The sequence below is a fragment of the Chiloscyllium punctatum genome, chromosome 14 (genome assembly GCF_047496795.1).
Source record: "Chiloscyllium punctatum isolate Juve2018m chromosome 14, sChiPun1.3, whole genome shotgun sequence".
In the NCBI taxonomy this organism is placed as follows: domain Eukaryota; kingdom Metazoa; phylum Chordata; class Chondrichthyes; order Orectolobiformes; family Hemiscylliidae; genus Chiloscyllium; species Chiloscyllium punctatum.
In genome coordinates this window covers 45,580,332-45,603,911 of record NC_092752.1, presented here as the reverse complement: position 1 = coordinate 45,603,911, position 23,580 = coordinate 45,580,332, and the positions used below count along the sequence as shown (strand labels likewise).

At 43.0% G+C, this 23,580-nt stretch overlaps 1 protein-coding gene across 6 annotated transcripts in view; it reads right to left on the bottom strand.

Moving 5' to 3' along the window:
• LOC140485769 (uncharacterized) overlaps positions 1-23,580 on the bottom strand; it is a 179,239-nt gene that overhangs the window by 14,387 nt on the left and 141,272 nt on the right. For all 6 annotated transcript variants that reach the window (XR_011962430.1, XR_011962431.1, XM_072584290.1 and 3 more), the window contains one exon: positions 19,305-19,440. Coding sequence is in view for 4 of the 6 variants with exons in the window: in XM_072584290.1 (XP_072440391.1) it covers positions 19,305-19,440 (136 nt within the window). In the remaining 2 variants the exon portion in view is untranslated. The remainder of the gene's footprint in view (positions 1-19,304; positions 19,441-23,580) is intronic.

Genomic DNA, 23,580 nt, shown 5'->3' with positions numbered 1-23,580 from the left:
CTCATCACTGGAGCCCCCACAGGGGTGTGTACTCAACCCCCTACTGTACTCACTCTATACCCATGACTGTGCCGCCAAATACCAGACTAATTCCATTTACAAGTTCACTGATGACACCACCATACTTGGTCGAATCTCAGATGGCGATGAAACAGACTACAGATGGGAGGCAGAAAGACCAGAAAAAATGGTGCACTGAGAACAACCTAGCTCTCAATGCCAAGGAACTCATTATTGACTTTCGGCAGGATATTACTCATGCCCCCCCCTATACATTAACAGCACAGAGGTGGAATGAATGGACAGTGTCAATCTCCTGGGAGTGGTTATCCACAACAAGCTTTCTTGGACTCTTCATGTGGATGCACTGGTTACAAAGGCCCAACAACATTTCTTCTTCCTCATGCAGCTGAGGAAATTTGGCATGATGGTGAATACCCTTGCCAATTTTTATAGGTGCGCCATCAAGAGCATCTTGACTGGATGTATCACTACCTGGTAGGGCAACTGTACCATTCAAGATCAGACAGTGGCTACAGGGAGTGGTGAACTTGGTCTGGACAATCACAAAGGCTAACCACCCATCTATAGAATCCATCTACGAGGCCCACTGTCAAGGAAAGACCACCAGCATTCTTAAAAATCCATCCCACCCTGGCAATGTTTTTCTACAACCTCTACCCTTGGGGAGGAGGTACAGAAGCCTGAACATATGCACCAGCCGGTTTTGTAACAGTTTCTATCTTACTGTTGTTGGAATACTGAATGGACTCACAAACTCTTAACATTCGCCTGTACCTGTGTTTTTGTTTTTGCAGCTGTTTACCTAGTATTTACTATCTATGCTACTTAACTATGTGATCTGTCTGTATTACTTGCAAGACAAAGCTTTCATTGTGCTTCCGTACATGTGACAATAAATTCAATTCAATTCAACTCCTCGCATCCCTAGCCAAGCTGTTCCAATATAGCTACTCAACAGGAACAGTGCTATCAAGCAGCATTTGTTTAGCTATAACCTGTCTAGTTATGGCCAGTTTGGGATCTACAAGGCCACTTAGCTCCTGACCTCATTACAACTTTCAGCTACTGAGTTGAATTTCAGGGTTGAGATGAGAATTTGTGGCATTGAGGAGCCATCGCAACACTAGATTCAATGGGAATGAGGGACGAAAGTTCTTCACTGTCTAGATGCATACTTTAGCACAAAGGAAGGTGGGAAGGTGGTTGTAGTTGATCTTTCCAGGCTATCTCTGCAGGTGTACTGCAGGGTCGTATCCTAGGCCCAATCATTTTCGGCTGGGTCATCAATAATATTCCTCTACCCTAAGGTCTGAAATTGGGATTCTTGCTGATTGTGCAACTATGTTCAACATTCATGATTTCACACATACAGAAACAGTCCATGTTCAAGTGCAGATAGACCTGGGCAAGTTCTATGCTTGGGTTGAAAATGTTAAGGAACATTCATGCCTATAAATGTCAGACAATGACCATTTTCAACAAGACAGAGTGTAACCATTATCCTTTGTTATAATGATTGTTAAATTCCCCACGATCAACATCATGAGGGTTATCATTGATCAGAAGCTGAACCGTACAAACCATATAAATACAGTGGCTCTAAGAGCAGGTCAGAGTTAAGAATCCTTCAGAACCCACCAAAGCCAATCCACCATCTACATGACACAAGGCAGGAATCTGACTGAATATCATCTCATACATTCCCCACAGCATGAGGAAACAGCCCATTGAGTCCACACCGACATTCCAAAGAACATCCCACATAGACCCACTCCCTTATTCCTGTCACCCTGCATTTCCCAAGGCTAATCAACCTGACCTCACAGGCCTGGACACTGGGCGATTTAGCATGGCTAATCCACTTAATTTACACATCTTTGAACTGTGGGAGGAAACCCATGCAGACAATGAGAGAATGTGCTAACTCCACACAGACAGTCACCTGAGGCTGGAATTGAACACTGCTGTGAGGCAGCAGTGCAAAACAGTGAGTCACCATGCCATCAATTCTTTAAAGAGAAGACCGTTTACATTCAGGTTCTGATAAGACTCAGAACTACCATCGCTTCATCAGAGACAACTAACATTGAAGTTGCCAATCCTCAGGCATCATCTTTTGCTGCTGGGCCATTGCACCTTCGCTATCGCCTGCACTGGGCACACCATCGGAGACTATCACCATGGTTGATGTTGCCACGGTGTCCTCCTGCCACTGTAAGCTTTGGACCAAGTCAATAATGAAGTAGCCAATCCTCAGGTGCCATCTTACGAGAAGGTGCCGAGACAGCAACGTAATGCCCTCCCCCATGGTTTCGGTGATGCTGTTGACCACAGGCACAGTAAAGGCCTCTCTAATTGTCCAAGAGCCTAAATGGATGTTATCCCTATTTGCCTGGATGAGTGTAATTCCAACATTAACAAAGAAGCTTGACACCATATCACATGAATAGCCACCATATGCACAAGCATCCATCCTCACAACCCAGTGTGAACCATCTACAAGATGCAATGTAGATGAAATTCAGCAAAACTCTTCAGACTGTACCTGACAAACTGATATCTACTTCCATCTACGGTAACATGTACACGGGAATGCCATCATTTGCAAATTCCAAAGCCATTCACCAATAATGGCTCACTATTGCCTCACTGCACCAGGGACCCACATTAGATTCCAGCCTCGGGTGACTGTCTGTGTGGAGTTTGTACATTCACTCCGTGTCTGTGTGGATTTCATTCAGGTACTCCAGTTTCCTCCCACAATCCAAAGATGTGCAGGTTTGGTGAATTGGCCATGTTAAATTGCCCATATTTTTCAGAGATGTGTAGGTTAGGTGCATTGGTCAGGGGCAAATGTAGAGTAATGTGGAATAGGTTTGGGTGGGTTACTCTTTGGAGGGTCAGTGTGGACTTATTGGGCCAAAGGGCCTGTTTCCACACTGAAGGGATTCTCAGATTCTAAATCATTCCTTCAGTATTGCTAAGTCAGAATTCTGGTACTCCCTCCCTATCAGCATTATGGGTTCACCCACTACAAATGAACTGCGGCAGTTTAAGAAGGCAGCTCATCACCACCTCCTCATAGCCAGATAAGGATAGGCAATAAATGCTGCATTAGCCAGCGTTGCTCACATTCCCATGAATAAATTTATAGATTGTGAAGTATTGGAGAAATTCAGCAGGTCTGGCAGCATATGTGGAAAAAGAAATATATCATAGAATCCCCTACAGTGTGGATACAGGCTATTTTGCCCATTGAGTTCACACTGACCCTACATAAAGCATCCCACCCAACCATGCATGGCAAATCCACCTAGCTTGCACCCTATGTGCAATTTAGCACAACCAATTTGCCTAACCTGCACGTATTTGGACTGTGGGAGGAAACCTACACAGGCATGGGGAGAATATGCTAACTTCACACAGTCATCCAAGGCTGAAGTTGAACCCAGGTCCCTGGTGCTGCAAGTCAAGATTAGAGTGGTGCTGAAAAGCACAGCAGGTCAGGCTGCATCTGAGGAGCAGGAAAATCGACATTTTGGGCAAAAGCCCTTCATCAGGAAAGGCCTGATGAAGGGCTTTTACCCAAAACGTTGATTTTCCTGCTCTTCGGATGCTGCCTGACCTGCTGTGCTTTTTCAGCATCACTCTAATCTTGATTCTAATCTGCAGTAACCACCTCCACCCTGGTGCTGTGAGGCAGCAGTGCTAACCACTGAGCCACTATGCCACCCCTGTTAGTTATAATAGTCAATGTCTCTAGTCCAATCTAACTCAGATTTGGAACTGAAAATGATGCTGTTGGCAGAGAGGGGGGTGGGACAAGTGGAACAGATTATGAGGGTGCCCATAACAAAAAACAAAAGGAGTGATAATGGTGACATAGGAGAGACCAAGATCTAAAATAAGCGTAACTGAACTTGTGAAAAGGATCTCTGCCTTTCTGAGAACAAACTCAACAAGTTACTATCAAAACATGGCCGGGGCATAACAGGAGTGGAGGACAGAGATCATAATCCTAGTTGTGGAACTCAATACTGAGTTCTAGAGGCTGTGGAAAATGACATATTGTTCTTAGACCTTGTATTGAGCAGCGAGAACATTGTAGCAGGCCCAGGGCACAAAAGAAAATTGCTTGTTCCCTCGTGGGCTCTGTAATATGTTGGTCCAAAAAAAACCAGCTCGTAGACATTCTATAAATTTGTTTCTGGGATTTGTTATCAACCTGATTTTCCCAGTCCACCTGCATATTGACATCCCCATAGTTATTACATGCCTTTTCTTTCTCCTGATTTATTTTCTGCTCCCGATGATGTTTAGAGGTCTGTGCATAACTCCCATCCTTTATTCCTTTACAGCTCCTCAAATCTACCCAGATTCTATGCCAGATGATGTCCAATTAATGTCTGACATCAGTTCAGTATAACTTCATTGCTCATGTTCTGGTGCCTGCATTAATAAAACATGGATTACTGTATACTATATCAACTGCTTGCTCTACCTGTCCTGCCACCTTTAGTGATTTACATTTCCATACACCAGTATGTCTATGGTTCTGCGCACACCTTTGGATAATTCTCTTTATTTTATACTCACTTAACCAATTTGTATGGCAGTCAATTTTGTATCCGTGTTGTTACTGCCCAGTATGTACACCACATCAACAGCATTACCCTCATCAATTATCATAGAATCTCTACAATATGTAAACAGGTCATTTGACCCAACAAGTCCTCACTGACATTCCAAAGAGTAAATCACTCAGAACCATTCCCCTACCCTATTACCTTACATTTACCCTGACAAACCTATATATCCCTGAACACTACGGGCAGTTTAGCATGGCCAATTCACCTGACCTGCACATCTTTGGATTGTGGGAGGAAACCCATGTAGATGTGGGGAGAATGTGTAAACTCCACATGGACAGTCGCCCAATGAGGGAATCAAACTCAGGTCCTTGGCACAGTGAGACAGCAGTGCTAACCACTGAGCCACCTTGCCACTCATTACCTCTGCAAAAAAAGTTATTTGAATACAATTTTCTCTTAACAAATCTAATCTGGACTTCTTAATTAACCCACATTTTTCTATATGTCTAATAATTCTACACTAATTTTTTAAAAAGAGTTTCCCTGCTATTGCAGCTAAACTGTAATTGTAAACTTTTTTCAACAATGGTGTTACATTTGCAATTTTCCAGTTTTCTGGGATTCTTAGGCCAAAGGAATGTGAAAGAGACTATTGATAGTGCATCTTCAATTTCCACTCCCTTTAACATCCTTGGATGCATCTCATCTGGTTCCAGTACTTCATCAAACTTAAAAGTCAGCAGGCTATAGTCCAACAGGTTTCAGAGCGCTGCTTCTTCATCAGCTAGTGCTTCCAATTAAACCTGTTGGACTATAGCCTAGTGTTGTGTGATTTTTAACTTTGTACAGCCTAGTCCAATACCGGCATCTCCAAATTAAAAGTCAGCAGTTGTCAAATAATCTTGCTTATCAATTTTAAACCTTTCTGTCTCTGTCACCATGGCCTGAGCAGCATCTCCTCTAATAAGAAAGACAGAAGTATTCCCTTTATGAGAACTAAATATTTTAAAGGAATATAAAGTAGGAAAATTCAAAGTTCAGATTCTACTATGTTGCAAAGAATTAATGAATTTTTTTTATAACTCAAAGGAGAAATGAAACCATTAGATGTTTAGTTATTGGTTACAGAAGGTCATTTAATTTTTGGAGAAGCTGGTATCTTTAGGGTAAGAAAAAGAATGCCTAGATCAGCTTTTATGGTTATCTTGCAGTTTGTAACAGAACTGAGAGAAGGATAACTGCACTCATGTTTACAAAAAACCTGCAAACCAAGTCAGGTTTTAATCTCTCTCTCTCTCTCTCTTTGTGAATGGAAAACAAACAACACTCAAGGAATCCTGAAAAGAATTCCTAACTAAAAGGAAAATGCTAGGTCCAACTCACTATTGAATTAAAACTTTCCCCAGTCAACAACATGATATCTTTGCCAAAACGCAAATGAATTGTGAAAAAGTCCTTAATGTTCAGACTCTTGAACTACAGAATTTATTCCCTTTTGCCTGTATTTCCTGGCCATGATCTTTCTGCAGAAGTGTTTATCTTGTCTGTCTTGCCCATCCTATTTGGGAATGCATGTGGTAAATGATGTGATTTATAAAAGATATAATTTAATTTTGTTTAACAGTGATTAATAATCTGTTTTGTCACATAATAAAGAATAAGTTTCTTGCTTATTTATAAAATCTGGTAAGAGTGCCTTTTATCTTTGACAGTGCTCAAAGTCAGGCAAACTAACCAGATAAATAGAGCTGAGAAGTGTTGACCCCTGCAGGGTCAAGTTAGGTGTGGTTGGAAGAAGTGGGGTTTGTGTTAGGTCCAGTACGGTGCCAATTCTACGTAAGTCAGGCATACAGGTGGGTAAATTGAGTCCATTAGCTGTATTAGGGGTAAATGTATACATGCGCGTGTATGTGGATGTGTATGCATGCACACTTGTGTATAGTATTCTAACATTAAGGGCACAAGTTGGATCTTCACTGCATAAACTTGTTTGTGGAAAACCACTTCCTATTGAAGATCACAATGTCTCAATTCACTTATGTGAAATATTTTCAGGCAATAAATCACCAAATACATTTAAAGAACAAAAGAAAACAAAGTGTTTAAACAAGCTAAAAGTATTTTTTCTCCTCAAACTTTAATAACCGGGGGACATCAATTAAAGGTAAAAGACAGAGGTCTACAGGGGTTTTAAGGATGAATTTTTCTTTCTTGTGAAGCTCACTTCCTGAAAGTATGGCAGAGGCAGGAACCTTGGAACATGGGATTAATGTAGGTAACTGCTTGATGAACAGGTGTGGCCACAATGGGCTGAAGGGTCTCTTAACAAGACAAACTCTAAGGCTGTAACCTATATAATTTTATTTTGCCATTGAACTATTTCCCTTACCACACACATCTCAAGAAACAATGTTTGCAACTTACCCAAACTGTCAACTATTTCAGATGAAACCTAAAAATGCTTATTTTATATTCTCTGGGTGGTACAGTGGTTAGCACTGCTGCCTCACAGTGCCAGAGACCCGACTTAAATTTCCGCCTCAGGCAACTGTCTGTGTGGAGTATGCGCATTCTCCCCGTGTCTGCGTGAGTTTCCTCTGGGTGCTCCGGTTTCCTCCCACAGTCCAAAAATGTGCAGCTTAGATGAATAGGCGATGCTAAATTGCCCGTAGTGTTAGGTGAAGGGGTAAATGTAGGGGAATGGGTCTGGGTGGGTTGCTCTTCAGTGGGTTGGTGTGGACTTGTTGGGCCGAAGGGCCTGTTTCCACACTGAGTAATCTAATCTAACCAATTGATTGGCAAATAGAAGCAAATGAACTAGGGCATATTTTAAATCTGCACTACACTTGACTGATATTGTATATTCAATGTTTTACTTTCAAAATTGACCGTTAGCCATTGACATAAAATTCCTGACACCCAACCAGCAACACTTGAAATGACTAATACAATAATTGATACAGGAAAAAAATATCCTAAAGTTTCATGATAGATCCATTTAAACTCAAGTACTGCAGAACCCAGGTGTATGCCAATCGGTGCATGGCACCGCCAGCAGCAACAGCCTGGCTGCTTCGACGGCTTCCATCGGAGAGAGGCAGGCCTCTGCCCAGACCCTCTTCTGGCCCCAGCTCCTTTTCAAGCCTTAAATCTACTCCTTGGAAATAATAGAATTGAAATTGTCAAAATGTTTGAGAGATATAATTGAGAGATGGATGGAGAACCCCTTTCCTCCAACCATAACGATTAAAAAATAAGCTTTTGGTCTCCAGCTTCCCTGGATTGTTACCCGTCTTGGGACCAATCACATATTGGCTCGCTCTGCCTTCTCCACCAGTCCTCACTTGCCTGCAAAGAGATTGACTGCTCCTTCCCAAGTATCTACTCCCCAAGTTCCTCATTTAAGTGTAACTCTTGCTCATTGGGCATAAGCTGCCTTCTGAGGCCCACCTGGATAGCGCTGTTAGAATATTACAGCTTTCTATTAGATCCTCCCTTTTTGTTCTGAACTCCAGCAAATAAAATTCTAATTCATTGAGCCTTTCCTCTTATGTCAGTCCTACCATCCAAGAATAAGTCTGGTAAACTTATGTTGCCCTCTCTCTGTAGCAAGAATACTGTTCTCACATAAGAAGACCAAAACTGCACACAGTATTCCAGGTGTGGTCTCAGCAAGGCACTGTATAAAGTGTAAAAAGACTTTATACTGCACTTTACTTGAATCCTCTTGCTATGAAGACCAACATGTCCAATTGCCTTCTTTAATACTTGCTGCATGTGCAAGCTTATTTTCAGCAACTGATGTATGAGGACATCCAGGTCTTTGTGTATATTTTTCTCCCTCAATTTATAGCCATTCACATAATAAGCTGCCTTTCTGTTTTTGTTACCAAAATGGATATCCTCCCATTTATCCACATTAATCTGCCATGCGTTTGCTCACTCACTCAGCTTGATCAAATCATACTGAAGCATTCGTGCACTCTCCTCACAGTTCACCCACCCACCCAACTTTGTATCATCTGCAAGTCTGGAGATATTATCTGAATCTGGAGTACAAAGTAAATGCCAAATACTTATAGGCCAGTTAGCTTCACTTCAATGATGGGCAAATTGGTAGATTCAATCCTGACAGATCACTTAGAAAGGCATGGACTAGTCAGGGATAGTCAGCATTATTTTCTTAGGGGAAGGTCATGTCTTACAAATTTGATTGAAATCTTTGAGGAAGTGATAAGGAGGATCGATGAGAGTAGTGTAACGGATGCTGACTACATGGATTTTAGTAAAGCATTTGACAAGATCCCACATGGCAGGCTGTCAAAAAAAGCAAAACTCAATGGGATACAGGGTAATATGTCAAATTTGATCCAAAATTGGCTTAGTAACAGGAAACAAAGGCGGCAGTTGATGGCTGTCCTTGCGATTGGAAAGCTGTTTCAAGTGAGGTTCTGCAGGGCTCAGTGTTTGTCTGTCTTTTATGTGAATGGGGCTGAAAATAAAGGTTATTGTGTTTAGCAGAGCAAAATTAAACAACAAAGTAATCTAATTAATGCCTGTGTTTAAGCAAGTTACTGCATTTAAGTTTTTTGTTTAAACTACAAAACCGTTGTTGAGAATTGATTATTCACTAAGACTGCAATTGGTTATTCAAAACAAAGTCTCATTTGGATCAATTTTGAGGGTTTTTGGGTTTACATTTACCCTGTTCTGAAGGCAGAGATAGGAAGGCTGATTTGGTTCGGCTCTGTGACTTTGTGTCACAAAATGGTGATAGTCTACCACTTTGTTTGTAGAGGGGATGACAGGAAAGTATACTTTGAGCACTGCAGACAGTTTTGGCACCTTATCTATGAACAGATATACTTGCACTGGACACATTTCAGGGAAGGTTCACTAAGTTGATTCCTGGAATGAATGGTCAAGAGTGTGGTGCTGGATAGGAGCACAGCAGGTCAGGCAGCATCCAAGGAGCAGGAGAATCGATGTTTCGGGCATAAGCCCTTCATCAGGAATGAGGCTTGTGGGTCGGGGCTGAGAGATAAATGGGAGGGGGGAGGGGGGAGGGGGGGGTGGGTTTGGAGAGAAGGTAGCTGAGAAAGTGATAGATGGATGAAGGTGAGGGAGAAGGTGATAGGTCAGACGGAGAAGTGATGGACAGGTCTGGAGGATGGTGCCGAGTTGTGATTGGGATAGTGTCGGGGGAGGGGAAATGAAGAAGCTGTTGAAATCCATATTTCTCCTGCGTGGTTGCAGGTTCCAAGGCAGAATATGAGGCATTCCTCCTTCAGGCATTGGGTGGTAACAGTTTGGCAGTGGAAGAGGCCCAGGACTTGCATGTCCTTGACGGAGTAGGAGGGGGAGTTGAGGTGTTCAGCCACAGGGCGGTGGGGTTGGTGGGGAAGTGGTGGAGAATGATGTGATGTATGCGGAGGTTGGTGGAGTGAAAGGTGAGGACCAAGGGGATTCTGTCCTTGTTGCGTTGGGAGGGAAAGGGTTCAAGGGCAGTGGCGTGTGAAGTGGAGGAGATGCGCTGGAGGGTATCTTCAACCATGTGGGAAGGGAAGTTGCGATCGTGGAAGAAGGATGCCATCTGGGACTTTCTGAGGTGGAATTGGTCATTGTGGGAACAGATGCAGCAGAGGCAGAGGAATTGGGAATAAGGGATGGTGTTCTTGCAGGGGGTAGGGTGGGAGGAGGTATAGTCTGGGTAGCTATGTGATTTGGTGGGCTTGTAATATTCCACCGACTCCCTCGTCAGGTCTACATCCCCTACCAACCCACACATCACTCCTGGCACCCTTCCCTGCCATCAGAGGAAGTGTAAAACCTGCACCCACACCACTCCACTCACTTCCATCCAAAGCCCCAAAGGATGCTTCCACATCTGTCAGAAATTTACCTGTACCTCTACCAATGTCATCTACTGTATTCGTTGCACCCAGTGGATGCCTCCTTGCAGAACTTTTCAGAGAATATCTGTGGGACACCCACACCCAGCAACCCCACTGCCCTGTGGCTGAAAACTTCAGCTCCCCCTCCCACTTCGTCAAGGACATCCAGGTCCACCGCCAAACCATTACGACCTGATGCCTGGAGGAAGAACACCTCATATTCCACCTTGGGACCCTGCAACCACACGGGATAAATGTGGATTTCAACAGCTTCATCATTTCCTCTCCCACCACATTATCCTAGTCCCAAGCCTCCAACTCAGCACCGCCCTCTGGACCTGTCCGTCACTCCCCCCTCTGACCTAACACCTTCTCCCTCACCTTCATCCACGTATTGCTTTCCCAGCTACCTCCTCCCAAACCCCACCCCCCTCCCATTTATCTCTCAGCCCCGACCCACAAGCCTCATTCCTGATGAAGAGAAAGTGAAGACTGCAGATGCTGGAGATCAGAGCTGAAAATTTGTTGCTGGAAAAGCACAGCAGGTCAGGCAGCATCCAAGGAACAGGAGAATCGACGTTTCGGGCATAAGCCCTTCTTCAAATCCTGAAGAAGGGCTTATGCCCGAAACGTCGATTCTCCTGTTCCTTGGATGCTGCCTGACCTGCTGCGCTTTTCCAGCAACACATTTTCAGCTCATTCCTGATGAAGGGCTTATGCCTGAAACATCGATTCTCCTGTTCCTCGGATGCTACCTGACCTGCTGCGCTTTTCCAGCAATGCACTCTTGACTCTGATCTCCAGCATCTGCAGTCCTCATTTTTTCCCTCCTAGAATAAATAGGTTATCTTATGAAGAAAAGTTGAGTAGATTGAACTTACACTCTTTAGATGATTGAGAAGTGATCTTATCAAAGTAAAGGATTTTGAGAGGGTTTGACGATGAAAGTGCTGAGAGGATTGTTAGGGAATCTATTACAGTGGCAGCTGGGTAATGCAATATATTTAAGGTTCAGTTAGACAGATCTATGGTTTACAAAGTATCAGGGAATATGTAGTTGGAATTAACGCTACCATAGGATTAGCCATTATTTTATTGAATGGTGAAACAGGCTTAAATATCCAAATGGCCTACTCCTGATTCTATTTTTTGTGTTATTGTTTGATATTTGTCATAGCTCTTCTTGTCAAAGAAGGTGAGTGGAAGCAGCACCCTATCAAAGTGTGTGGGACACAAAATGAGAATGTGTCCCATTTACTGATCTAATGCCGATAGTTGGAATGGCAGAAATTTCTGAAAGCTCTTATAATTTAGAACTGCGTAATTCAGTACTGTGAAATGATCCTGACTTGAAGGATCAAGATGTAGAATATGCTTGAGATAAGAAATAGTAAAAGTAAGCAGTAACTTGTGGGAATAGCTTCCAGGCTGCCCCCACCCCATTTCAATAGTTACAGTGTAGGAGGGAGCATACAGGAAGAAATAATGGGTAATATATGAATTAATCATGGGTGATTTTAATGTACATGTGGATTGGAGAATTAGATTGACCAGGGTAGCCTGGAAAATAAGTTTAGAGAATTTTTTGTTCATTTGAAAAGGAGAAGTATATTTTATAGTACTTATTTATAAATCTAAGAGAGGGTATGAAGTCACAGCTGGCTAAAGTGAACTTTGAAATGAGACGCAAAGATAGGTCAGTAGAGTTGCAGTGATAGACTTTTCAGGAATTATTTAAAAACTCAACATGTTGAAGGACTTCTACTGTCTTCTGTCTTGAAGAAACTAATTTTTGTGATGCTCTATTTCTGGAAATAAAATTAATTTACCAATAAAATAATAAAAAGGCAGAAATCAGACTAATAAGAAAAAGCTAGCTAGCAAATGTCAGCAAAGAGAAAATGTTTCTACATGTATTTGAATATATAAAATAGCCACTAAAGCGCTGATTCTCTGTAATTGAATCTTATGAATTTTCAGGGTACTTAGAAAACCATGGTGTTATCAGGTAGGGTTAACATGGTTTCATGAAAGGGAAACTGTGTCTCATATGTTCGTTTGCAAAACTGAAACTAGTCAAATGTTACAAAGATCAATCAGCACGTTGTCCTCAACTGTTTGCAACTCTGTTGCACGGTGGCACGCTGCCTCACAGCCTCACAGCGCCAGAGACCCGGGTTCAATTTCCGCCTCAGGCGATTCTCTATGTGGAGTTTGCACATTCTCCCCTTATCTGTGTGGGTTTCCTCCAGGTGCTCTGGTTTCCTCTCACAATCCAAAAATGTGCAGATTAGGTGAATTGGCCATGCTATATTGCCCGTAGTGTTAGGTGAAGGGGTAAATGTAGGGTAATGGGTCTGGGTGGGTTGCGCTTCAGCGGGTTGGTGTGGACTTGTTGGGCCAAAGGGCCGGTTCCCACACTATATAAGTAATCTAGTAACTATATCAATGATTTGGATGAGGGGATCGAATGTATGGTAGCTAACTTTACAGCTTTTGCCAAGCATGTTAAATTTTGTTGCTACTTATCTTTTGGAGTGGATAGGCAAATACACGAGTTATGAACTCACTGACATTGAGAACTTACTCTAGGTAGGAAAGTAAATCATTAAGAATAGGTAGAGGGATTGCAAAGATTTAGACAGGTTAGGTGAGTGAGCCAAAATTTCGCAGGTGGAGTAACTGAATAAATGTAAACTTGTCAATTTTAGCAGGAAGAGTAAGAAAAGCAGTAGATTATTTATTTGGAGACAGATGCAGAGAATCTGGTAGTACAGAAGGAGCTGAATGTTTAGTACATTAATCACTTAATGTTGAAATGCAATTACAGCAAATAATTAGGAAGAAAAATGGAAACGTGTTCATGATAAAAAGAGGAATGGAATATAAAGGTAGGTTTGTTTTACTGTTGCTGGCCAAGGTATTAGTGAGATCACATCTGAAGTATAGTTTTGGTTTGCATATTTGAAAAAAATTAGAAAATTGCTGTGTACGGAATTTGGAGGAGGGTCACGCAAACTATTCCTTGGGTGAAAAGCTTATGGAACAGGTTGGCTTACATCCATTGAAGTTTTGAAAAATGAGAGATGATCTTGTCCAAATATGAGATCTTGAGAGGACTAGTGCAGTAGATAGTTGAGGGGCAGCAGAAGCAGGCAGCTAAAGTTAGGAAGACATAGTTTAAGAATAAAATGTTTCCTTTTTAAGACAGAGATGAGTTCTTTTTTTACCTTTCAAAGAGTCATGAGAGAATGGAAGTCTTGCTGTTGAAGGTACTGATGGTTGGGTCTTTCATATTATTCAAAGCTGTGTTAGAGCTTTTATACACAATAGAATCAAAGGTGCAGACAGGAAACTTGAGCAGAGACCGCAACCAGACTTGAAGGCATACTATGCTCAGCAGTTATGTGAGATCTTTCTTGCATTCCCATTTAAGAATGGAAATGTGAATCTATATGAATCCTTCCAAGCATGCGACTGCAAGTCTTCCCAAGCCTGGTCTAACTTAATGTTAAAGGTAGCTAGATTCATGATTGTTGAATAAAGGAATGCTTTGTTTCACAATTGGGCAGAAAATAGATTTGAACAAATCTATAATTTTTATAATTTTTAACAGAGGATGGCCTGGCCAAATTGGCCATAAACAAGTCTAGGCACCGGGCCATGGAGAGGATCCTTATGGCTGATTGCCTGCCCTCTTCTTCGGTTATGTCCCAGACTGGGTGTCCCTGAAGGAGCATGCGGTGTCTACCAACCCCCTCGAGCTGTTCAGGTAGAAGTGGGCATTGCAGGGAGTGGAGTATTTTATTTCCCCCTCCAACTCTATTTTGATTTAATCCCTTCCTTCCCCTTCACATTTTTGATCACGCAGCATTGCCCTTTGGTGAGAAGGACACTGCTTGTCACTGGCTACGCGGGTATTTCCTTTCTTCCTGGTGGTGGAATACAAATAAAGATTTACACACTTGTTTTTCACTGTGTCCGACACCTGCACAAACACAACATGGTTGCTGGGAAAAATAGGCACGACTGCCGTTAGGTGGTAGTGCGGGGGTAAAGGAAAACTAGAAAAAAGGAAAACAAAGAAAAAAATATGACCAGGAAAATAAAATAAACAGAGAATTTAGAATTTCCTCAGTTCAGGAGACTGACTCTGAGCTGGCTGGTTGACAGCCAATGTACTATGCGCAAGTAAATAAACACAGAACATAGAAAGGTACAGCACAGAACAGGCCCTTTGGCCCACAAGGTTTAATCCTAATGTAAAATATACTAACTTAACCTATGCACCCCTCAACTCACTGCTAACCATGTGCATGTCTAGCAGTCGCTTAAATGTCCCCAATGACTCTGCTTCCACCACCACAGCTGGCAACGCATTCCATGCATTCACAACTCTCTGCGTAAAGAACCTACCTCTGACATCTGCTTTGTACCTTCCTCCTAATATCTTAAAACTATGACTTCTTGTACCAGTCAATCCTGCCCTGGGGAAAAGTCTCTGGCTATTGACTCTATCTATTCCTCTCATTATCTTGTATACCTCGATCAGGTCTTCTCTCTTCCTCCTCCTTTCCAGAGAGAAACGTCCAAGCTTATTCACCTTTCTTCATAAGGCAAGCCCTCCAGTCCAGGCAGCATCCTGGTATACCTTTTTTGCACCCTCTCCAAAGCCTCTGTATCTTTCCTATAGTAGGGTGACCAGAACTGGACACAATATTCCAAGTGTGGTCTCACCATGGACTTGTAGAGCTGTAGCAAAACCTTGAAGCTCTTAAACTCGATCCCCCTGTTAATGAATGCCAAAACACCATATGCTTTCTTAACAACCCTATCCACCTGGGTGGCAACTTTGATGGATCTATGTACTTGCACACCCAGATCCCTCTGTTCCTCTACACTGCCAAGAATCCTGTCTTTAATCCTATATTCAGCATTCGGTTCGACCTTCCAAAAGGCATCCAGGTTGAACTCCATCTGCCATTTCTCAGCCCAGCTCTGCATCCTGTCGATGTCGCAACCTGCAGTAGCCCTCTTTACCATCGGCGACACCTCTAACCTTTGTGTCATCTGCAAATTTACTAACCTACCCTTCAACCTCCTCATCCAAGTCATTTATAAAAACTACAAAGAGCAGAAGCCTAAGAATAGAGCCCTGCGGGACCCCACTCAACACTGACCTCCAGGCAGAATACTTTCTATCTACAATCATTCTCTGCCTTCTGTCAGTCAGCTAGCCAATTCCGAATCCAGATAGCCAAATCTCCCTGTATCCCATACTTCCTGACTTTCTGAATGAGCCTACCATGGGAACCTTATCACATGCCTTGCTGACGTCCATATACAGCACATCCACTGCTCGACCTTCGTCGACCTGTCTTGACATCTCAACTCAATAAGATTGTGAGGCATGACCTGCCCATCACAAAGCCATGCTGACTGCCTTGAATCTCACTGTGCTTTGCCAAATAGTCTTAAATCCTATCCCTCAGAATTCTTTCCAAACCTTGCTGACCACAGATGTAAGACTGGTGTATAATTGCCAGGGATTTCCCTATTCCCCTTCCTGAAAAGAGGAACAACATTCACCTCCTTCCAATTCTCTGGTACGAGTCCCGTGGAGAGATAGGAGGCAAATATCCTCGCCAGTGGCTTAACAACCTCCTTTCTCACTTCCCGGAGTAGCCTAGGATAAATGTGGTCTGGCCCTGGGGACTTATCAATCTTAATGTTTTCCAAATTTTCTTGCACATCAACCTCATCAATCTTGACCTGGTCAAGACTGTATCCCAGCTCCTCAAAGTTTTCATTCACAACAAGGTCCCTTTCCTTAGTGAAAACCGAAGCAAAAAAGCTCATTTACGGCTTCCACTATCTGCGCAGACTCCACGCACAAGTTCCCTCCGCTATCCCTGATCGGCCCTACCTTCTCCCTGATCATTCTCTTATTCCTCATGTATGAGTGAAAGGCCTTTGGGTTCTCCCTAATCCTTCTTGCCATGCCTTATTCATGTCCCCTCCTGGCTCTCCTCAGTCCATTTCTGAGCTCCTTTCTAGCAAGTCTGTATTCCTCTAAAGCTGTACTAGATCCTTGCTTCCTCCACCTTACGTAAGCAGCCTTCTTCCTTTTGACGAGAAGCTCCTCTGTTCTTGTCATCCAAGGTCCCTTAATCTTACTCTTTCTTACCTGTCTCAGAGGAACAAATTCATGCATCACTCGCAACAACTGCTCCTTAAATAGTCTCCACATGTCTGCTGTGCCCTTTCTGTGGAACAATTGCTCCCAGTCTGTACTTTCCGACTCCTGTCTGATAGCGTCATAGTTTCCTTTTCCCCAGTTAAATATCTTCCCTCAGTAACTGCTCCTTTCACTCTCCACGGCTATGCTAACTGTGAGGCAGTTGTGATCACTGTCACCACGAGATCTGACACCTGTCCTGGCTCGTTGCCGAGCACCACTTCAAATTGGCCTCTCCCCTCGTCGAGCTGTCTACATACTGAGTAAGGAAACCCTCCTGAACACACCTGACAAAATTGGCTTCATCCAAACCATCTGCACTTAGGAGGTGCCAGTCGATATTGGGAAAGTTTAAATCACCCATAACAACAACCCTGCTACTTCTGCATTTTTGCACAATCTGCCCACCTATGAGGTCTTCAATCTCTCTACTGCTATTAGGTGATCTGTAGAAAACCCCCAATGCAGTGGCTCTTCTCCTGCTGTTCCTAACTTCCACCCATACTGACTCAGTAGACAAACCTTCCTCAACAACCTTTGTTTCTGTAGCTGTGATGCACTCTCTGATTAGTAATGCTGCATCCCCTCCTCTTTTTCCACCCTCCCCGTTCTTTTGAAACGTTCTAAACCCTGGAACATCAAGCAAGCATTCCTGCCCCTGTGAAACCCACGTCTCCGTTATGGCCACAACATCGTAGCCCCAAGCACTGATCCATGCTCTAAGTTTGTCACTCTTATTTTGGATACTCCTTGCATTAAGGCAGACACACTTTAACCAATCCCTTTGTTTCATCGCATGAGAAACGTCCTGATAGATTCAGTACATCCTGTCACTGCCCCATCTGCAACTGTCCCTTTCTCAGACATGTCGCTCTGATTCCCACCCCCCTGCTAAACTAGTTTAAGCCCTCCCAAATCACACAAGCAAATCTCCCACTCAGGACATTTGTGCCCCTCCAGTTCAGGTGCAACCCATTCTTCAGGTGTACAGGTCCCACCTTCCCCAGAAGGTATCCCAGTGGTCTAGGTATCTGAAGCCCTTTCTCCTGCACCAGCCTTGCAGCCATGTGTTAAGCTGCATTCACTGACTGTTCCTCATCTCACTATCTCGTGTCACTGGTAGCAAACCTGAGATCACTCCTCTACTCATCCTGCTCTTCAGCTTCCAACCTAACTCTCTGTCGTCACTTTTCAGATCCTCAATTCCACTTAAAAACTTCCCAGAAGTCCTTTGCCCCTCCTTCGCACCTCTCGGCAAATGGAGGCCCCGACGCCTGAAGTAAGGGTTTTAAACGGTTAAACTCACGTTCCCAGAAGTCCTTTGTTCCTCCCTTGCACTTCTTGGCAAAAGGGTTACTTGGTGATGGGATACTGTAATTTCATACTCTCTAGTTTCACATTCAGTTTAAAAATTGCTAAACGTTTAGATTAGATTAGATTACTTACAATGTGGAAACAGGCCCTTCGGCCCAACAAGTTCACACTGACCCGTCGAAGCGCAACGCACCCAGACCCAATCCCCTACATTTACCCCTTCACCGAACACTACGGGCAATTTAGCATGACCAATTCACCTAACCTGCACATTTTTGGACTGTGGGAGGAAACCGGAGCACCTGGAGGAAACCCATTCAGACACGGGGAGAATGTGCAAACTCCACACAGAAACCTGGGTCTCTGGCCCTGTGAGGCAGCAGTGCTAACCACTGTGCCACCCACCAACCTTGCAGCCATGTGTTAAGTTGCATTCACTGACTGTTCCTCCTGAGAAAATAATCCCAGTTGATAAGAAATAAGTGAATATTTCTTGGAACTGGCTGAAAGCTGTTTACAGTGACTGGTAACTTAAGAACGCAAAACAAAATCTAAACTGTCAATGCAATATCCAAGGATTCTTTAAAGATTTGCAACTTGATAAAATAGTTATCAAACTGGCAAATTAAAAGTCTTGTTTTCTTTTCAATTTATTGTTTAACTGTATCTGTCAGTGTGAGAAGGAGTTATGATCAAAGAAATTGATTGTTCATTTTTGTTAAAGCTATACACTTGGTGTCTGATATCTGTTATATGTAAAGTTTGGTGAGCACCAGTTGGGCAATTTTGAGGGTTATTGAATATTTTAATTTCACTATATTATGAATCCAGTGAATCTAGTTTTAGCAAAACCTGACTATTTTTGTACTTAGAAGGATATGGGCCAAGTACTGGCAAACGGGACGAGATTTGGTTAAGATATCTGGTCGGTATGGCCGAGTTGGACCGAAGAGTCTGTTTCTGTGCTGCACATCTCTATGACTCTAGGCTATTCATCATACAATGTGAACGTCATGCACACTTGCATCATAACATATTCTTAGTGGGCAAACATTGAGAGGTTAAGGTACTTTAAGATACTTTACAATTAATTGAATTGCTCATGAATTCACATGCTTTTTGAGTGATTTTAAGCAACAAATTTGTTCTCAGTATTTAATTATTATTTAATGAAAACATCAATTATATTGGAGTTCTTTTACACGATGCCAAAATCTTTCTCACGTTTGCTTCAAATCTTACCAGCCATTTCTTATACATTACTGATGCCATCTCTTCTCTCTCATACTTCATATACTCTTCTTCAGTTTTCTTCTTCTGTTCTTCCTCAGCATTTTTCTTCATCTTTTGCTTCAATTCTACTTTTTTATTTGAATTCCTTATGTTGTCACAAAATACAGCAAAAAAATCAAATTAGTTGTAGTAAAGCTACATATAAAGAAGAAAGATAATATGAACAAGAAAATCAGCTTCAGCCAACTGAAGAAATACAGATCCCTATAGCAGCTTGCAGCAAATGGTTACGGACCATCTGAAGACCTATATAACTTGGCTATATTTAAAATGCTGAGAGAAAGCACCCAGCACTTTCCGTTTTGAAGCATAGTGTTGGGCATGTTAGGGATCATCACTTCAACCTGAGTTTTTCACACAACCCCTTTTCAGCACATTACACATGAATAGGAGTTGCTTTACGAGTTGAATGGTGAATCTTTTGGTGCAAAGGCCAGAAGGTTCTCACCTTGCTGGGATTTTTCGGGGTCAAAAATTCAAGTGCAATATTTAAAAAGCCATCCAGGCAGGCTTTAACTCACTGTGAACGTGTAGGATTGCTGGACTTATTTGTCTTATCCCATTGGGAGCTATCTCTGATTTAGCAGACACTGACAACAAGGTTCAGTTATATTTTGCGAAACCTACTGATCATCCACAAAAGAAGGGAGATCCTCTTACCCAGGGATAGTGGTAAGATGCTTTCCTATCCAACTCAGATGGCCTGGATTGAAAGCAGTGCCAGTAAGGAACAAAATCAGTGATCTCTTGCACTCAACAAGGGTTAAGTGATACCATCTACTTACTGCGAGGTCACACTCAGTCGAACTGTATAACTGTAAAGGCATGTCACGTTGCTTATGAACCTCAGGAACGCATGGATGATAAACTAAAGGGCTCACAATCACATCATCCTCTCAACATTCTAAAGCATTCCACTACATCTCTTGCTCACCCACTGTTAAGTAAGGTGAAAACAATGACTGCAGATGCTGGAAACCAGATTCTGGAGTAGAGTGGTGCTGGAAAAGCACAGCAGTTCAAGGCAGCATCCGATGTTTCGGGCAAAAGCCCTTCATCAGGAATACAGGCAGAGCGACTGAAGAGTGGAGAGATAAATGAGAGGAGGGTGGGGGTGGGGAGAAAGTAGCAGGCTGGGTTAGATCATCTGCCCTTTCCAGGGAGTGCTGTGGCCATTCTTGCTGTAATTGCAAGATAGGAATATTGCAAAAAATTAGTGACGAACATAGCAGTCTGCAGTTCTTAGTTGTACAGGCAGTATCATAAAATGTTTTCAAAGGGAGTGCATGACTTCATCAACTAAGTCTTCTTCTTCTACATCCAAAGGGGAATCACAGTTGTTATATCTTCAACCCAACTTACATCTGAGAAGAATGTATCCGATACCTCCATGGAGATTTTGACTACAACTTGAACCAACACAGAGACATTTGGGGTCCATTGTCTCGAGGTTTGGGGTCACAATTTGGTGAGCACATCAATGAAATTGGTCCACAGCTAGTGGAGGAAGATCAGAGACCTTAGATCCCTTACTGATGGACACCACGCAACTGTTCTACCCAAACCAGGTGGTATGCATCAATGTTGACCATAAGAGACACGGTGAACCTGCACAGACAAGCAGGAGAACATCAGGCAGCAATGCCACAGGCCCTCAATAGACTGGAGTGAAAGATGAAAAGGTCAATCCAAGTTCTGATTACATTGTTGCTCTGTAAAATAGTTTTGGGCTCTGTAGGATTTAGGAAGAAAAGGTATTTTCCTCAGCTGAGGTCTGCATAGCCAGGCCAACTTTCTCATGATATGAGGTAGGTTATGCCCAAATGAGATGTGAAGTAAAACCAGAAATTGCTGGAAAAACCCAGCAGGTCTGGCAGCATCTGTGGAGAGAAAACAGAGTTAATGCTTAATGAGGGCACGAAAAAGGCTTGGCAGGAAGGATTAGGGAGAATCCAAAGGCATTTTACATGTATGTGAGGAATAAGAGAATGATCAAAGAAAGAGTAGGGCCGATCAGGGATAGCATAGGGAACTTGTGTATAGAGTCTGAGGAGGTAGGGGAAGCCCTAAATGAGTTTTTTGCTTCTGTCTTTACTAAAGAAAAGGACCTTGTAGTGAATGAAACCATTGTGGAGCAGGTAAGCATGCTGGAACGGATAGAGATTGAGGAAGCTGATGTGCTGAAAATTTTGACAAACATTAAGATTGACAAGTCGCCAGGGCCAGACCAGATGTATCCTCGGCTGCTTTGGGAAGCGAGAAATGTGATTGCTTCGCCGCTTGCAAAGATCTTTGCATCCTCGCTCTCCACCGGAGTCGTACCTAAGGACTGGAGGGAGGCAAATGTAATTCCTCTCTTCAAGAAAGGAAATAGGGAAATCCCCAGCAATTACAGACCAGTCAGTCTCACGTCTGTCGTCTGCAAGGTGTTAAAGGGATTCTGAGGGATAGGATTTATGACCATCTGGAAGAGCATGGCTTGATTAAAGGCAGTCAGCATGGCTTTGTGAGGGGCAGATCATGCCTCACAAATCTTATTGAGTTCTTTGAGGATGTTACTAGACAAGTTGATGAGGGTCGAGTGGTGGATGTGGTGTATATGGACTTCAGTAAGGCATTTGAAAAGGTTCCCCATGGTAGGCTCATTCAGAAAGTCAGGGGGAATTGGATACAGAGAAAGTTAGCTGACTGGATACAGAATTAGCTGGTCAACAGAAGACAGCGAGTGGTAGTGGAAGGAAAGTATTCTGCCTGGAAGTCAGTGGTGAGTGGTGTTCCACACGGCTCTGTTCTTGGGCCTCTTTTCTTTGTAAATTTTTATTAATGACTTGGATGAGGAGATTGAAGGTTGGGTTAGCAGGTTTGCAGATGACACAAAGGTTGGAGGTGTCGTTGGCAGTATAGAGGGCTGTTGTAGGCTGCAGCATAACATTGACAGGATGCAGAGATGGGCTGAGAGGTGGCAGATGGAGTTCAACCTGGATAAATGCGAAGTGATGCATTTTGGAAGGTCGAACTTGAAAGTTGAGTACAGGATTCTTGGCAGTATGGAGGAACTGCGGGATCTTGGTGTGCATGTACATAGATCCCTTAAAATGGCCACCTAAGTGGACAGGGTTGTTAAGAAAGCATATGGTGTTTTGGCTTTCATTAACAGGGGGATTGAGTTTAAGAGTCGTGAGATCTTGTTGCAGCTCTATAAAACTTTGGTTAGACTGCACTTGGATACTATGTCTAGTTCTGGTCGCCCTATTATTGGAAAGATGTGGATGCTTTAGAGAGGGTTCAGAGGAGGTTTACCAGGTTGCTGCCTGGAATGGAGGGCTTATCTTATGAAGAGAGGTTGACCGAGCTCGGACCTTTTTCATTGGAAAAAAGAAGGAAGAGAGGGATCCTAATTGAGGTGTACAAGATAATGCGAGGCATAGATAGAGTTGATAGCCAGACTTTTTCCCAGGGCAGAAATTGTTAACACGAGGGTTCATAGTTTTAAGCTGTTTGCCGGAAAGTATAGAGGGGATGTCAGAGGCGGCTTCTTTACGCAGAGAATTGTGAGAGCATGGAATGCATTGCCAGCAGCAGTTGTGGAAGCAAGGTCATTGGGGACATTTAAGAGACTGCTGGACATGCTGGTCACAGAAATTTGAGGGTTCGTACATTAGTTTTACCTTACTTGAGGATCAATGGTCAGCACAACATCGTGGGCTGAAGGGCCTGTTCTGTGCTGTACTGTTCTATGTTCTGTGTTCGATGTTCCAGATCCAGTGACCTTTCTTCAGGATCCTTCTTCTTTCGATAAGAAGTACTTCATTCTTTTGAGGAGTGGAAGGGGATGTGTGTTTTGGACAGGCCAGATCCCCTCCAAGTATTTTAAGAAAGTAACTTAGACCCTAACCTTATCTTAATTTAAGAGGAGATATGTGTGGATGTTCTAGGTGTGATGCAGCTGGTCAAACACTCAGTTTTAAGCAAAACAGAGTCTATTTAAACATCACAGTTGAAACACGAACAAAAGAAAACAGAATTTAGAATACCTTACCTATTGGAAACTTATTTGACCTGACACAGCAACTTAACCAAGGATTCTGGAGTAGTGGTGCTGGAAGAGCACAGCAGTTCAGGCAGCATCCAAGTAGCTTCGAAATCGACGTTTTGGGCAAAAGCCCTTCATCAGGAATAAAGGCAGTGAGCCTGAAGCGTGGAGAGATAAGCTAGAGGAGGGTGG